Consider the following 18,628-nt stretch of genomic DNA (forward strand, 5'->3'; position numbering starts at 1 on the left):
GATAAACACTTAACACTGCGAAACCATTCAGAGAACTCAGTGAATTGCACTTTTGTCCCAGCCTGAGAATACAATGAGTATAAGTAGGTTACATGGAAATCTGGCCATAAGCAAGAACTGAAATATTCTACAGGTTTAGAGAAACTGAGTAGTTTTCTGTAACTTAATAGCACTGCTGTTGTCTTGTTGAGAAACCCAAAAACAGACATGGAAAAAAAAAAAAAAAACTGGCCTCAAAGCCATCCCACTGGCAATGTTGAAGTAAAACCTGTGAGCTGAGCTTAGATTTGACATGCCTGCCTAATTAGTGCGATTATCACACAGCTGCACAGGTTGAGAGGATTTGAAGTGGTTATATCAAAAGAATGATTTCCTTGGAGAATGTCTCATACTGACAGCGTGTGCACTCCCATATCCATTTCAGTTTGGGATGTGCAGATGTTGTCTGCTTTCATGCAGAGATGATTTGAAAAGGGGAACACAGGAAAAACTGTTTTTTTTTTCTATGACATGTTTAAATCCATAAAGGGATTAGATGCATTTCAGCAGATGTTTTCAGCAAAATCCCATACTTTTCCACATTTAAATGTCCTGAGATCATAGTTATTTATGGATGGATGGATGGATGGATGGATGGATGGATGGATGGATGGATGGATGGATGGATGGATGGATGGATGGATGGAATAGGATAGGGAATAAGCCTTAAAAACATTTTTAGAGACTTTTCCAGATTTGAAAAATAAATTAAATTCCACACTTTTCTAGAACCTTCCAGACTGCGGTGGAACTCTGTATGTAAGCCATTATTCTCTAAGCTGGCAAAGGAGTGTGTGAGCTTAAATCCAGAATAAATGCCTTTGGCCATTGGTTTAAAGATAATTAGCAGAAGTATTTGGTGATATAATTCCTAAGCTAGAGATTTGGCTTTCAATTCTATTGAAGACAAGTCAAGACAGGCTAATACGAATGAATTTTAATATTTACATAGATATAAATTACTTATGATGATGATGAACTTATTGAATGATGCTGCAGCTTGGAATTGAATGAGTTTTAAAAAAAAGGTTTATACTCATACCCATTCATTTGAATGGTTGATTGTTCTTAATTTACTATTGTTCTATTTTTGCTTGTTTTCTTTTCTTGTCTCAAATATAAATACTACGTTCAATAAGTATGACCATTAATCTCTTTGGTTCACATCAGTCATTGAATAAGTATGACTTAAAATATGTATGTGTCAGAATTTCTTTTATCTTAATGGAGAAAAAAATGAATTTATTGTATTTGGTCATTACAATTGCAGGCCAAATATCCAAAATGAAGCAGTCTTTGTGAAACTACAGTGTGTGCATGTGTGTGTGTGTGTGTGTGTGTGTGTGTGTGTGCATGTGTATGTGTGGGTGAAAGGGTGCTCTTATTTTTAATACAGTGTGGGGTTATGTCTGCTCCTTGTGGGGCCCAATGCCTGAATTTCTGTTTTTGGGTCAGGGGTCATGTTTATGACTAAGGTGTGAATTGAGTTTAGGTTGGGGTTAGAGTTAAATATGAACCCGTATTGGTTAAGGTTAGGGGTAAGGGTCACGGTTTGGCTGTAGAAATGAATGGATGTCAATGTAAAGGCCCCTCAAAGATAGTGAGACAAGTTTGTGTGCGTGTGTGTTTAATTTCTTTTAGATCTCTCGATTCTTATAAACAAACATCAATATGCCAACTAATCAATATGTATGTGTCAATATACAGTAACTACAAAATAACCCAAACCGCCAAGAGTATGACATCATTAGTAATACCTGATTGATCATATCTCATGTTCACATGCAATGATGACCACTGTGCTAAACCCAATGTACTAAAACAAACAAGTCGCTTCTAGTGGTTCTGAAATGAAGTATATTATATTTACATTTGAGCCTCAAGTTACAAAGTCATGAAAAAAAAACAAGACCTTTTGAATATGTTCCTGTTAACAATTCATTTTGGCTTTGAACTAAATAAAAGCTGTTTGTAATTCTTCCATATTAGCAAAGTTGAACAATTTAGATTTTATAAATAGTGCATTGCTCCAAATTACCAACCTGTTTATTTTTTTAAACTTGTTCTTACACTGTTATTAATGATTATTTTGTGTTTATGTAGTTATCATCCCATGACTGCATTGTAGCTCAAACGAGGTAAAACTAGGGAAACTGTAAAGAAGACAGCTCTTTCCTACAGGACATGTTTTGTTTTATTCTTTATAAATGGATATATTAAATGAAAATCACTTTTTTTTTAATGGGCAGTCTTTTCTTTTTCAATTGACGCTCTGCCGACTTGTGGAGCCTCGAGGACCCTCACATTGGATTTATATTCGTACAGATTTGGTAAAACCCTAATTACTTCCTGTCTGCTAAATAACATTTGAAACAGTTTAACAAAGTACCAGGAATACCTCTTTACTTTTTCAGTCTAAAGAACAGGGTATAATGATTAGCATTTATAAAGTTAGTAATAAAACAAAGACAAAGAATTTTGATGTATTTCTTTGAAAAAGGAAATCCTTCAAAACCTTTACTGATGCAGTGTCAGAACTGTTGTGTGATGGATAGGCTTACATCACTTAGATGAAATTGAGTTTTTCTTTATATAAAAAGGAATAAAATTGTTAATAGATGGCCTTTTGGCAATCCTTGCCAAAATATATAAGTTATAGAGTATATTTAACCCTGTAAATACTAATTACTCAGGCATTCATGTTAGTTTTTTTCTATCGCAGGATTAAGCATTTTCAGGGCCTTGAGCAAAAATTACAACAGTATGGTTTGTTATCAAATTCCACAAGTTAATCCTGAATATATTCAAAATCCCAAAGCTACTGGATGCATGTTTTGCCCATCCATTGGACAATAGCATATTCTTGGTGAAAGAATTTCTGGTTTTCCTTCACTCAATCATCACATTGTCCTCTACTACAATACCTCATATTGCTCTCAGACTTAGGATGGCTCAGAAAAATGGCCGCAGCTGCTTTAGCCCGGCATGTTTAACTCCTCCTTCCGCTTGTATCCTTGGGTGGGCTGGGGTCTTCAGGAGTCCCTCAGACCTGCATGGCCTCTTCAAGCCCCGTCAGAGACTCTCTCCCTCCACGACTGAGACGCCGAAGCTCCAGATCATAGAGAGGCTGACATACCTTCACCTGGCTTGAGAGGCCGAGGAGCACAGTGAATGGTGCAGAGGGGACCCTCTGCTTCCCAACGCCCGTCACACCTTCGCCGTCCCTGTCACACCTGCAGCCAGTGGGAGCCAGATGTCCATGGAAGTCTTGAAGGTAGGTTTATTTGTGAAAATAGTTCTTTCACCTTTTGGTTGTTGATTCCACTTCTCACAAAATTGTTTCTAATTTTTTAAGTTTCCAATTTGCATTGATTAAGGTCTTGTTTTCCTAAATGTCTGTGTTAGTCCGTGAGACTCAATTAGAGTTCTTTAAGAGCCTACGTTAAATCCATAGGGGGATTATCTCCTGGGAGAATTCCTATTTCCAGACATTTGGTATGCAAACCAGCTAATCCTATTTTCTCCACTACACTGACACATTTTTCATTGATTTGAGTGCTGTTACAGCCCCTTGCAGGTTCAACTTTTGAAAAACAATCATCATCACAAATCTTTAAAAAAGTGAATTAATGTTCCTTAATTTATGGCCAGATGGTTAATACCACTGCCTCTCGCTAAAAACCTGGCGCATTTAAGGTTTATAATTCCCACAGCCAGTGTTTTAGGTTTGTGGAAGTGAATGGTACGTGGAAATTCCAGCTGTCAGACACTTTCTAGATAGCTTATTACTCTTGGTTTTCTTTGATTTTCTGCACAAATGGGTCAAAGACGAATATCATTGTGATTTCAACTAATTATCACAGATATGCATGTGATGGCATTAGGCTGGATACAATCTGCTCATGGGTGACAGAGACATTTAAGTTGTTGACTTGTCTGGAGAACAGGTTGTTTATTCAGCTCTGCGGGGTTTTTTTTATAGCCGTGCAACACAATCTCCAGCTCTATACCCCTTCAACTTTGGCATGAAAATCAAATCCTGCTACAGTGGTTTTTTTGGCACGTGGCTTTCCATTTTCACATGGCTTTCTGACTGTGTGTGTAGTAGAAAGTTGCTTTAAGCAAATTATATCTTGGAAATGTTATTTCTTATTGCTAAAAACACTAACTTCAATTATCTAAGGGGATAGTAAAGCATAGCATAGATAACTATATTAAAACAAGTATGAGGTAAACACATACAAATCCCTTTCTGTTTATATACGTGTGTGGAAGGTCGAGGTAATCCTCTACTCAGTTTTTTTTGCATAATCTAAGCAGTCAGTTATTGTGCCTTTAAGTCTAACTTAAAGTTACCATTTTTTGTGGTATTTTGAAATGTTGGCCAGTTTTAAGTTCAAGACGTGACTATTGCAACAATTGTGTGGGGCGATACAGTCTCTCCACATTTGAAAGCTATCCAATCAGATTCGGACTCTCCCGCAATCACAAAAGTGCACTGTTTCTCTTGCTTCGCGAAAGAATCCTTTACAGTAGATTGGCAAAATATTTTTCTAGGTCTAAAAAAATTAACTTCATGTTTTACTGGTTACCTACAATGTTTTACTGATTCTCCAAGTAGAAACAAGCATAATCAAGAATGTCAACTGATAACTGAACCAGGTAACAAGCAGGTATGGACAAAACGCTTTTTTTTACATAATGCTTTCATTAATGACCCCTGCGGTCATGGTAAATGACTGCTCAACTAGCAGATATTTAGGAGAAATTTACTTAACTTTGCTCCACAACTATTATGTTAACTGAAAATGGTGTAACACATGGACAAAGCGAACAAATAACCCTGGGAGAATGCTGCGCTTTGGTAAATAGTTTTTTTTTCTGGATAGATCTAACATTTAGGAGAAAGAAATTAACAAGATAAGAAAGGTTTTATATCAGTTTGTTCAGTTGCATTTGAGGAATCTTATCTTTTTTTGGTGCTGGATGAGTAGATGCGTGGTAAATTGGAACAGCATTGATACTTTGTATTCAGCTGAGATGGTGGTGGGGATGTAAAGGGGTCAGCGGTGAACTAGATATAAAGTCAGGATGTGTTTAGATTTTGCTTTCTGTTTCCACTGTGTTTGTAGTAGTTTATGAATATTTAAATTCTTGTGGATACACATATGTCTAAGTTTTACAATGGGGCTGTACAGTAATTCGAGAAGAGAGATTAAATGTGGTTATATCCTTGCCCTTGACCCAGGGCTAGTGGTTCAGCTAAAGTACCTTTAGAGGTGATTGAATTTTAGATGTGTGTCAAACAGAGGTGGAAGTGGATATTTCTCAACATGACAGATTAACTGGAGTTTAAACGAGAACCTCATAAAGTCACTAAGGTGCATGGACAGAGAGCAAAGCCCCATGCTGCTGGTAAACATCCCCTTAGAATCTCTTCCCTTAACCAATCTACACCATCCCCCCCATCTCAAATGCTTCCTACACCACTGGTTCATTTGACTTTTGTCCTCACATGACTTCATCTTACATTCCTTTGTTATTTCCCCTTATTGCATTCTTTTACTAATAGCGTTTTACTTTTACATGCTATATCGGGTGCCCTGTCAAAGTTCAATGTAATATGACACCATCATGGATTACACAATAAGGCCACTATGACTTCAGCTGAGCACTTTGACCTGGTGCACAGTTGAATGTTTGTCAAACAAGGTTAGAGATTTGTTTTAAAAGTAGGACCTAAAACCTTCCACTCAACTATAGTCATAACTCTATTATAGAAACTGTAACGATATGACCCAAATTGTGAAATGCTCGATTATATAAAGATGAATCACAAGTAACACTAAATGTGTGCCCCAACCCCCCATCATCTTTCATAAAACTTTCTGTATTTCTTGTTGGATGTTTTCATCCAATCTATAGAATTTAGTGCACTAGCTGATATTTTCTCTACTTCATAAGAGAACAGTAAGCATGGCAAAATATGGCCTTTTTTTAACCTGCTGTATTTTAGTAGGTCCCTAACAATTTTTTCCCTTCTACTGTAGGAGGTAGAATAGGTTAGATATTTCTCTGCCCTCTGAATCTGTTGGCAGTAAATTTGCCGTCTCTGAGAAAAGCTGTCTTTTTTGTTGGCCACAGTGCAGGACCATTGAAATTAATGCCGTGATCCATCCCTGACCCACTAGGCTCAGACACTCCGATCGGGCAAAAAGCCCCTCCACCTGCACTGTCCGTTATCGTTAAGGATAGATCTCTTCATTTGTCTTCTCCTCAAACACACGCTTCCCCCTCCCCCCGAAACTGCAACGGGAGAACTGCTGCGCTGTCCTCCTTTTTCTCTGTCCACCAAGCTCCCCGCCTCAGCTGGCTACCCTGCTCTGCTCTGTCTTTCACCCTACACCTGAACCTCTGCCATCTTTCTACTCTTTTGGTGCTAAGCTCATGCATTTCTGTAAAAGAAAAGGTGTTTTCCCTATTACACTAGCTAGCTGATGCTATACTTTAAAATCACATTGATAAACACATTACTTCTTACCTGGCTCTGAATGGGCATCATTCTTCTGCAATTCCATTCCTGGACCTGTTCTTGACTCTTCCTCAGTTTATTTTTAATATTTACCCATAAAAGCACTCAATGGTAAATGGCATGTACCTATATAGAGCCTTTATTCAAGTCAGGAGACTTGACCAAAGCGCTTTACACTACATTCATTCACACACACACTCACACACTGATGGTGGCAAGCTACATTGTAACCACAGCTGCCCTGGGGCTCACTGACAGAAGTGGGGCTGCCGTACACTGGCGCCACTCTGACCACCATCAGAAGACAATGCAGGTGAAGTGTCTTGCCCAAGGACACAACGACACTGAAAGTCAGAGTCAGGGCTTGAACCATCAATCCTTCGATTTTAGGGCAAACTCCTACATCCAACGCCACTGTCGTCCCTCAAGCCTTTGGTGTCATCTTCCCCCTTCTCTTTTATTTTATGTGTGCTGGACTTCTGAATACCTGATATTCTCAGTTTGCAGCGAAGCAAACTTATATACTTATATATATATATATATATATATATATATATATATATATATATATATATATATATATATATATATATATATATATATATATATATATATATATATATATATATAGTTAATTTTTATCACAAATATTTTGTGAAAAATTACTTCTGCCTGTATTTTTGATGATCAGAGTGTCAATTTTGGGCCCCCTTGGTCCTGGGCCTTGGAGAATTTTACCCCTTTGTCTCCCCCTGTCGGCAGGTGTGATATACATATATGAGCAACCAGTTGAATGAATTACATCTCTAAGAAGTGAACTTAAATAAACTTTACCTCTAACTTTTCCTACATTTTATATGTGATACCAGATACTGAATATAGCTCGGTTTAGAAACCTCAGACTTTTGCAGCTGAAATTTTCTAATTTTAAAGTTGTAAGGAAGCGGCTGTTCCAACGGTTGCAGTTCTGAATTCTCCCGAGTGGTGCCCGACTTTACACAAGTGAATAAAGTGAAAGTGATTGGTCGTTTATCAAGGGGATTGTTGTGGTGGAAGGTTCGCAAGCACGTTTGGTTGTGGCCAGTTTCTCTGAAGCATCTTGATAACTAGTCAGCAAATTAGTGCCAGTAGGTCCCCAATGGGAAATTACATTGGGACCAAGTAGCACTAAGCAATGCCACTGTCAAGGAACGCAGTGGACAGCGGAAACATGCAAGAGGAGGAGAGTTTTGTGACGGAGGTCATGGATGAGTCTCCTCTGTCAAAAATTTTTTTTATTTAGAGGAGGAAAGCGGGGACGAAGTTGTTGTGGAAGAGGACACCAGGGCAGCAGAAGCTTTTTTTGGTGTAGAAGCCTTACAGCCGTACATGTCTGAGCCCTTGCCTCGCAACGCTACCAGTTCTGTTAGACAACACAGACGTCCATCCCCGTGAACACTGGGAGGTAACTCAATGGTAAAGTAAATTATTCTTATTTCAACCATTGCTTATCTTAGTTGAGACATATGAATCAAGATGCTATGAATAAAAAAATGTGATTGACAGATGACCGTTGATGATTGGCCAAATTTATGCGTACAAGCTGAAGTATAACTAACTGGCCTGCATAAAATAACCGAAAAAACAACACAGATTTTAAGAAAGGAATTTTTGTTAAATAGAAATTTTCTAACTTTTAGGACAATATTGCTGATAAAGAGTACATTTATATACATGTTTAAGCTTGTTGAATTTAGATAAACCAAAAGTATCTGTGTTTCTATATCAGAGATATAATCCTGTTTTCACTGACAGGTTTCTCTTAACTGTTTTTCAATTAACTGAGGGTTATCTATTAACAGCCAATTCACCTCAAAAGCCATCTCAAGTCTCTTTACAAGGCAAATATATAAAATTTTTATTTAACCTTTACTTAACCAGGAAAAAATCCCATTGAGATTAAAAACCTTTCAAGGGATTCCTGGACAAGAGGCAGCAAAGTTACATAAACAGAGATACATTGAATTACATGACAGGTATATAAAAAACATATCAATTAAAACAATTACAGATAATTGAGGCTGCTTCAAATTCTTTCACTTTCAATTTCAAAGCATTTAAAAATAAAAAAATTCAAAAGGAACAGTGAGCAACAGCTGATCGTTGGATCTCAGGGCATAAAGGCCAATTTATGCTTCTGACACATGGCCTCTGCAACCTTTAAATCTGTCCTCCCCCCACGCAGAGGTTCTGTAACCGTCCTCGCGCACCTCAAAAAAATCCTGACTATGGGTCGGGTGGTCACAAACCCATGCAGACCTCAAAGCAGAAGTGACAAAAAGCAGCTGTGATTGGTCCTTGGTATGCCTTTCCAGCTGTCTGTGTGGTCGTCCTTCTCGATTTGGTGCTGGTGCGCTCCATATTTAAAAAACCGAGGAACAGCTACAATGGACAACTACAACAAAAGGTTAATCTGTCTTTTTGCCAACTTCATTAACAGAACCTGTTCCTCTTAGATGTCTAGCAACTCTAGATCCATCTCCGTGACCGTGATATCTAGCATTGTTGGTTTGGAAGATAAATCCTCCCGCCAGCGCTGCCGAAGTTCTAATGACCATCCGCCGAAGTTCTCACGAGTTCTCGAGTACTTTGTGATTACCCTTGCAATTTGGCGGGAAACTGTTGTGGCTCCCTAGAAATTCCAGACTGACAGTGCAGAAGCATACTAGCAAAACTTGTTTGCTACTAGACCAGTGACAATTGATGAGTGTGGTTGCAGAAGGATAATCTGTCCTTAAGAAGCCATGCTTTTCTGTGTAAGTAAGTTACAAATGTAAGAGGGCAGTAATCCAAGAAGGGCCTTGCAAATAAAAGTGTACCAATGACATCCCACCTGAGAGTACAGGTCACAGTGATGTGTCATGGCTCTACAGTTTGTGATGAACCTTAATGAAGCATGGTAAACAGACCTACATTTGAAGACATGAAGAAGTGAAGTAGCATTCTTATAAAAAAAGCCAATCTATACATATTTATAGAAAGGTCAGTTATTTTCAGAGTTATTTTCAAAGACAACAGCCAATAAAGTGAATCAAGTCACTGAACAATTTTAGAAACAATGAAGAATAAAAAGAAAGGCATGGTGAAATAGTTAAAATTAGGACAAAGTCATAAAGTCTGGCCTGTTTCACAGAGCAGAACATGATGTACTTTCGATCTGTGGTGATGGTAACGGTTTAATGTCATTCTGGAAATTAAAAAAAGATTAGAAAAAAGATTATTTTTTGTTTTATCTCCTCTGGGCAAAATTGGCTAAAACGGAAGGAACATCTCAATTACTGAAGCATTTGGTGCAAAGAATTAACCAGAAATATATTGCCTCAGCCCTAAAAACAACAGGAAAAATAGTTTTGATGTGTAAGAATGAGCTAGAAAAAGCTAAATGAAATTAAATGTTCATGTTCAGGGCCATCTGAAATTCGCCATAGAGTGAATGAATTATCCAGAAAAGGATTAGGAAAATATCATGTAACCAAAATATAACTTTTTGTTTTGGGCACAAACAGAACTCCTGTTTGGAGAATAAAGAAGGCTAAGTGCTTTGGGGCTGCTTTTCCTTCTAATCTCATGCTTTTCTCCATATGATTAGAGAAATAAGACAAATCCTCCTACCCACAACAGCATTGAAGATGGGACGTTTCTAGGTCTTCTAGGATGACAATGCTGGAAGACACACTACTTGGGCAACAAAGCAGTTGTTCCACAAAAAGTATTTCAATGTCCTGGAGTGGCCTCGCTAGCCTCCAGACCCCGCTTCACCCCTGTGTTACCCCACTAAAGCCCCCAAATTAATCACTGCTCTAGTTGAAATCTGCATCGAAGAATGGGCCAAAATACCAGCTACAGATTGCTACAGACAGCTACAACTTGTTTAAGACATACAGGAAATGTTTAACCACTATTATTGCCAGCAATTGTTATGCTAAAGCACTGTTAAATGTTTTGCTTTTGAACAAATTTAAAACTTTTTTTAATGTTAAAAAATGTTTAAACATTTATTTTGTCCTAAAGTTGATGTTGCCAAGGTAACTAGGATCATCTATCTCGCCGTTTCCAGCTAATGTTTTAGCCAGGAGAAACAATGAGGCTTTTTTAATAGTCCTCATATAGCCATATATAACACCTTGTAACGGACACCCTACAGCCAATCAGAATCTAGTATTCACCCAGACTATGGTGCATCTAATGATGACTTTGCTAACCATTTTCCAACTCTAGTAGAGAAGTGGTTAGTATTAAGTTGCTTTGCTAAGAAGCTTTGTCTGGTGGGTAACGCCTTCAAAGGGACAAAAGTTGATAGGAAATGGCCGCGTGGAAATCAAGCCACATGTGCGCAGAGACGCAACACGCATTCATGTGTGGTGTGGAGGCTGAAGCGCCTCAGACTGGAAGAAAGTGAGGAGAGTAGTGTGCCCCGAGCCTGTAACTTTATAAATGACCCTTCACACCCCCACCATGAACTGTTCTCCCTGCTGCCCTCTGGAAAGAGACTTCCAGGCATCCGATGCAGGTCCAGGAGATTCTAGAACAGCTTCTCCCCCACTGCCATTAATCTGCTGAATGTTGTATATAATGGGGTTTAAAAAATAAATAAAAAGCACTAAATGTTGGAATATGTAAATCATATAACAGTTGTATGTTTACATTTTATCACTGCTATTTATATTTTATCACTGCTGCATTTTAAAAATGGAAAAGTCTTGAGAGCTGTACTGAATGAAATTTCTTTTTGTATACACTGTGTGTAAAAAATGACAATAAAGTCTGTCTAAGTCTAAAGAAAAAAAGGGTATTTTGGAGCCCTCTGGTACTCTATTTGAGCATGTAAAACGTTAAACATATGTGTGAGGAGTGGTGAGGAGTAATTATTTAGCATGTATGTGAAATAAAGCTGCTTTTAGGAGTATTTATTCTGTAAGTGCACTTTTGGCAGAATCCCAATGCCATAATGGTGGCTCAAAAATCAAAATATGGGGCATGTTTTTTATTTCTTCTCCTAGATTAATGGTCAGCTTAAATACTACAAAATATCTTAAGAGATAATGCGGAGCTAGGCATAAAATTGGTGTTTTCACATGAAGGCGTCCCAAACTGATCAAAAAATTATAATCTAACCATAAAATGTAATTAATTCATCATGTTTTTCTATGGAATGTAATCTGCCTACCCCTTGGTACAATTGTGGAAATGGAAATTAAAAAGATTTGCAGCTTTACTTAAAGCTACAGTGTGTAATAATTACAGGCATATAAAGTCAGAAATTTAATATATTATACATAACTATGTTATTTATCATCACCTATGAGCTCAGCCTTTTAACCATAATATTTGCGTTGCCTTAGAATTCGTTATTTATAATTACATAGGAGCGGGTCTCGCAGCCATGGAGGCTGACATCTTTGCGCTACGGCAAGCGCAGAGGCAACAAACTAGCGATTGCGAGATCTCCCATGACGCTCAAAAATAACTACGGCAAGTTGAGAGAGATTAGAGAGAAGAAGAAGAAGAAGAAGAAGAGAAGAAAGAAAGGATCCTGGTCGAGACGTTGGTCGTTTGGTGCATGGCGCGTGTTTTGAAGCTGCTCTGCTTGTGGAGAAATGTCCTGGGCCGTGAGTAGTGAGGAAACAGGAAGCGATTCTTGTGGGATGGAAGAGGGAAATAGTGACAATGAAGGTTGGAAGATAGCAGCATCAAAAAATGAGAAAAAGCGGAAAAAACAGAGATCAGTTAAAGGGGAATCTAGTTCAGAACAATCCAGTGATGATCAATCCATACATTCCACAGCAAAACAAAATGAATTCAAAGTCATATTCAAAGTCGTTAATCAGGCAGACTCTTTTACAAACTGGAATCCGGTTCACTTAACAAAAACCATCAATAAACTTGTTGGAGAAGTCAGAGGTGCCAGAATTCTGTACAGTGGAGACCTGCTAATTAACTGCAGAGACAGCGCCCAGCAAGGCAAAGCAATACGAATTAACAAAATTGACGGGATAAGAGTTCAGTGCAGCCTAATGGAGAACAAAAAGATCAGCAGGGGAGTCATTGGAGGAGTTCCTCTGAAAATTTCTGAAAAAGAGATTCTGGAAAACATAAGCGGTGCAAAAGTAAAAGAAGTAAAACGGTTAAAAACAACAAGAAACGGAGAAAGATCTGACAGTTTATCTGTACTAATTAAATTCGAGGAAGAGCAATTACCAAGCAAAGTATTCATTGGTTACATCAGTTACAATGTCAAAATCTACAATCCACCACCATTGAGATGTTTCAAATGTCAAAAATTCGGACACATTGCAGCAGTTTGTAAAGGGAAACAGAGGTGTGGAAGGTGTGCAGGAGAACATGAATATGGTAAATGTGGAAAAGAAGCTAAAATAAAATGCTGTAATTGTGGTGGAGAACATACTGCTGCTTATCGCGGCTGTGAAGCAAGCAAAAGGTCTGAAGAAATAAAAAAAATGAAATTTGAGCTTGGAATAACTTATGCTGAAGCTGCAAAAAGGATCCCATCTCAGTCAGAAAAACCCAAACCTACAGTTCAACACACGGCAAATTTCAAACCTCTAGAGAAATCTCCAAAAATTGATGAAGACTCACTAATTGTTAAAAAGACAAATTTTGTTCTTTTCATGGTGGAAGTGATTAATTGTACTGCTCAGACGACAAAAAAAACAGAAAAAATCAAAATAATAGTGAAGGCTGCAGAAAAATATCTGGATGTTAAAGATATGAACTGGGAGATGGTTGGAAGCATGATGGAAAGACCAATGGGACCATCAGAAACTGGCAGAGTTACGATGACCTAGAGTAAATTAAAATTATACGGGCAAATGTAATTTAGTATAATTTAGTATTATGTGGGTTTAAGTTACACAGGTATTTTTTTTTTTTTTTTTTTTTTTTTTTTTTATTGGGGGGGGTGAATCGTTTCCTGTTTCCTTGCTTTACTCCATATCAGTTGGTGGCGGTAATGCACATTTCACAAGTTTGCCAACCGCCATAAAATCTCATAAGAAGAAGAAGAAGAAGAGAGAGATTAAAGGAATAGTACACCCAAAACATGATTAGCCTTCATTTTCTACTCACCCCCATGCTGAGCAACACTCGGGAGTACTTTTTTGATATCTCAAATGCATCTGGAGATCTGGGAGGCTTCTTGCTGTCTGCTGACATTCAAATAATGGAGGTCTACGGTGCCCGAGACAGAAAGGTCCATAAAAGTCCACAAAAAACTTTTCAATATTCCTCCATACTGCTCGTCCAATGTATTCCTAGTGTCCTGAGTGGGTAGCATCCAGAATTTACTCGAAACGAAGTCATTTAGAAGGTTTTTAGAGCATAAACAGTAGTGTATAGGATTTCCTGAAAGCGCGCGCCAGCGCGTTCAGGACGCTACAGAAGCCGGCAGACCAAACCAGATGAAAGGGCGCATTCAGCGTCTGCTCTGCCAATAATGCAAGCGTAGAAGAAGAAATGTGCTGTTTACCTGTGCAAAGAAAGAAACAACGAAAGAAAAATGTCTGAGGGCTTCAGTGTTGAGGAAGAGCATGAGTTCTTTGCCGAGCTGAATGCGCACTTTCATCTGGTTTGGTCTGCCGCGGTTTCTGTAGACTCGTGAACGCGCTTTTAGGAAATACTATACACTACTGTTTATGCTCTAAAAACATTCTAAATGACTTCGTTTCGAGTAAATTCTGGATGCTACCCACTCAGGACACTTGGAATACATTGGACGAGCAGTATGGAGGAATATTGACACGTTTTTTGTGGACTTTTATGGACCTTTCTGTCTCGGGCACCATAGACCTCCATTATTTGAATGTCAGCAGACAGCAAGAAGCCTCCCAGATCTCCAGATGAATTTGAGATATCAAAAAAGTACTCCAGAGTGTTGTTCAGCATGGGGGTGAGTAGAAAATGAAGGCTAATCATGTATTGGGTGTACTATTCCTTTAACTGAGACGGTACTGAACAGTAGATGGCAGTATTATGCCTGAGAAGCGTTTAGTCTGCCTGAAACCAAAGAAGAAGAAGAAGCAGGTATACTGCGCCTCAGTAACAAGAAAGGTGAACAAGGCGGCAGGCGTGAGTGACTTTGCAAACTGTTTGGCACTGTGTGGCCAAACATCAGACGAATGGAGGATCATGCCTACTCTGTATCACAACGAAAAGCGGCGGACACCGAACCCCCGTCATCTAAGAAGCGGAAACACGACGAGAATAAACGCAAGCGTGACAAGAAACGGCAAAAAACACGGATCAACATTGGCACGGCATTTACACGATGGAAGTCACTGATGGAGGAAAAAGGTTTTCAAAGTGACGCTCAAGTTGCCAGTTTTCTCTTGGACAGGTAATTAATCCTACACACACAATTGTCTAATATCACTGCAGTTTTTGGAGTACAGGATGCTCAGACCTGTCTAAAACAATAACATGCTGCGTGATGATGCTGTTACTCTCCAGTATACTTATTCAGCAACGTCCCTGACGTTTCACAGGTATGATTCAGTAATTTTCTGTAAAATAATTTTCTGGATATATACCTCGGTTACTTCTCTCCGGCTCCTTTGGAGATCTTCAAGCCTTTCCTCCTCTGCTCTCACCCCGCTGGCACCCCTCTCTCGCCTGGCCCTAGCTGCACGGCCTCCCTGCCTTCGCCCTCGTCCTCTCCCTCTCCCTCGCGTTGTAACCCCCGTGCCACCAAAATGACTTGGACTCTGTAAACGGGGGATATATATTCTTCCAGCGAACACAATCTCGCTGTTGAACTAATGACTACAATTACTTCGTCTGTTTATATCACCATGCAAAGCAGCTCACCAAGACGTCACAACGATGTAGAAAAAATAACGGGTATATTTATTATCTTAAGTCTACATGAAATCTATACCCTACACAGACTAATGAAATACTATCTGTAAAATTATCTATGTAAACAAACCTCATCACTTGAGAGGGTAGGTGATGTGGACGTCGTGGAAGACATTTTGTCCCGTAACGCTCGCCGTACTGTTGGGGGGGAGAAGCGGTGGGGGGGAGATGTTCATGTTGCTGCGGTCTGTAGTCTGACCGCTAGATGTCGCTGAAAATTACACACTGTAGCTTTAAGTAATAAAGTTTATGGGTTTTCTGGGTGAACAGCAGTGAGAGGAGTCTTTGTACTCATGTGAGCTCCAGAATATGCTTCTTTTGAGTTATTTGATATATCTTTGCTCCTTGAAATTTATTTTTTCAACTTATCTAACAGGTAGATGTATGTTACAAAAAAGATAGAAATTCAAGACAGGGATGTTATATGTAATGTGGACTTTCTCTAATCTGCACAGAGTCAAAATTTTACATGCATGCATTTATCTCTACTGATATTTGATTCAAATGTTTCTGGCAAGTGGCTCTTCTAGCATGATTTACATTTTTAAGACGGTTACTAGGTCAGCCTTTTATCACCAAAGGTGATAAAATCCATTTCCAGGATTAAAGGACTAATGTCCAAGCAAGATCTAGAAAAAATAAGTTATCTTTAGTAGTAGTTGATTAGTGCAACAGTGTCTTCATAGGTTTGTCTAAGACGTAAATCAGACAGCTGCAGCTAATCTAAAACGCTGCTGCCAGTGTTCTCACTATAACTAAGAAAGTAGAACACATCAGGCCAGTTCTGAAGTTCTTACACTGACTCCCTGTAGCTCAAAGAATAGACTTTAAAATCCTTCTGCTATTCTATGAATCACTGAATTGATAAGCACATCAATACATAACAGATTTGTTGTCAGTGTATCAACATCCCAGAACACTCAGTTCTTTGAGTTCTTTTTTTTTTTTTTTTTTTTTTTCTTTTTTTTTTTTTTTTTTTTCCACTTAGTTCCAGTCTACTCTGAACACCTCAGAACTAGAACCAAACATGGAGAAGCAGCATTCAGTTCCAATGCTACACTTATCTGGAACAAAGACCTGAAAGACTGTAAAAGTGCTGAAAGCCTGAGTTCTTTGTTCCATTTGTTTAGAGCTGCCTTTGACTGTTAAGGTTAAACTGTCAACTGAGTTTAAGTTTGTTGATCTTTTCTTGGTTTCATTCTGCTCTTATTTTATTGCTATTTTCCTATTTAATTATGTAAAGCAATTTGAATTGTCCTTTTATTGAATTATGCTTTATAAATAAAAATACATATATTCACAAAAATATAAATTGCCCTTTGCTATTTTCTCTTTTCTCTTGACATGTCTTTTCACCAATCTTTTTTTTTCTGTACAGCACCTTATCACCAAAGTAAATTCCATGTAAAACTCTACTTAGCAATTAAGCTTTTTTCAGATTTTTAACTCTCTGAATAATTTGTAAAGATATTTGGCTACAATTCAATTGGAGTAGGTGGAGTTTATTTATATACATAATTATGTCCACATTGAGTGAGTTTTTTTAGAGCAGTCGGCAACAAAAAGAGAAAAAAAACCCTAAAGTGCAGGCTGTAAAAAGGCAATTCCAAAAACTTACCCTTGTCAAACAGTTAGTACTGTGTTCTTTGGTATGAAAACATTCCCATGACTCTCTCTAGCTACTTAAGGTCATCATATTTGGCATTTCGCATCACAAACTGCATACATTAACTTCTGTGTGGACAACACTGTGCCCCTCATAAGGATACGACATTTCTCCAATAACAAGTGCAAAGGAAAGCTCTGTGTTTACACCTTGAAGCTTGAACATCATCATTTGTAATTATAATCTTAACATAAGCTATGGGTTAACCCTAAAATAAAAAGTCTTCTGAAGGAGAAAAGGAGATCATTTAGATCAGCTGAGAGCATTGCAGAAACAACTAAGGAAGAAAATCAGGGATGAAACAACATCTAGAAGAAGAAGATGGAGGATCAGCTGCAGAAGAACAATTGTCTTGAAGAGCCTGAAGACCATTTCAGACCACAATCAGAACTCCCAAGCTGCTGAAAGCTTGAAGTGGGTAAATGATCTGAAACAGTTGTTCAACAGCTTTGACCACCACCCGCTGCTCCCCAGCCCTGAACCCTCTGCTGTTTTTTGTACCTTCTACAACGAATGACTGGGTTTCCTCTTAAGCTGGGCATACACTGTATGACTTTTTCATTCATTGCACGAAACTACAGCTCACACTATACAATGAAACCGCAGGGTTTCATCGTACAGTTTGAGTTCACAGCTCACGATGCATGTTCTCACACTGTGCGACCCGACGCTCTGATGCGATCTGCCTGCTCACACTGTACGTCTAAAAGCAACTTCAGACTCAGCTTTAAAGTGAGATGGTGCTACTCGAACTCATCTATCTGGAAGCCAAACAAGTAAAAGTGGAATATGAAGCTCACTGAAACGTGCTGCCTTGGCAATTTTCGCAATTTTGTGCTGAAAGCCCTAAAAAGAAAGGCAACAATGTATTTGGACAAAGACATGGCTGAGCAAACATGGCTACTATGGTCTATCAATCTTACAGAAAGAACTCCATTTCACTTGCACCCCCACCATGCTTTTATTGTTTTCACCTGAGAGGAAGAAGAAGAATCCTTGTTTGTGCATGTCCACTGAGCGATTTGCCCATGACGGCTGACTGAATTTCAAACATGTTTGATTTTCTCCCGACCTTCACGATTCCTGATCGGGAGGTGGTAGTGAGAGGCTGATTGCCCCTCATTACCCCCTGTACACTTTATGATGCAAGATCAGGCTTAAAGTTGGCCCCATCGAAAAATTCATGCACGACTGGAAAGTCGTCCCAAAAAAGGCAAAAAATCATACAATGTATGCCCGGCTGTAGAACCTCCCACTCTTTAAGTCCAAGCCACCACCGACCACCTTCACTCCAGAGTACTACATGCCAGAGCCCCTCTCTACCCCCTCCATCTTATCCCTTTCAAAACCACAGGCAAGGAATGAGCTGTGAAAGATCAAGGTGCGAAAGGCTGCAGGTCCAGAGGGCATCAGCTCCAGGTTTCTGAGATATTGCGCAAATTACCTGTGTGGCATCTTGTGTTACATGTTGAACTTAA

The 18,628-nt window shown here is 38.8% G+C and overlaps 1 protein-coding gene across 1 annotated transcript in view; it reads left to right on the top strand.

Annotated features, from left to right (window-relative positions):
- Positions 1-18,628, top strand: part of mitfa (melanocyte inducing transcription factor a) — a 61,716-nt gene that overhangs the window by 6,947 nt on the left and 36,141 nt on the right. The window contains exon 2 of the mRNA XM_038285257.1: positions 3,076-3,313. Coding sequence (XP_038141185.1) covers positions 3,293-3,313 — 21 coding nt within the window. The 5' untranslated portion in view covers positions 3,076-3,292. The remainder of the gene's footprint in view (positions 1-3,075; positions 3,314-18,628) is intronic.

The sequence above is a fragment of the Cyprinodon tularosa genome, unplaced genomic scaffold (assembly GCF_016077235.1).
Source record: "Cyprinodon tularosa strain WSP-4 unplaced genomic scaffold, ASM1607723v1 ctg209, whole genome shotgun sequence".
NCBI lineage: Eukaryota > Metazoa > Chordata > Actinopteri > Cyprinodontiformes > Cyprinodontidae > Cyprinodon > Cyprinodon tularosa.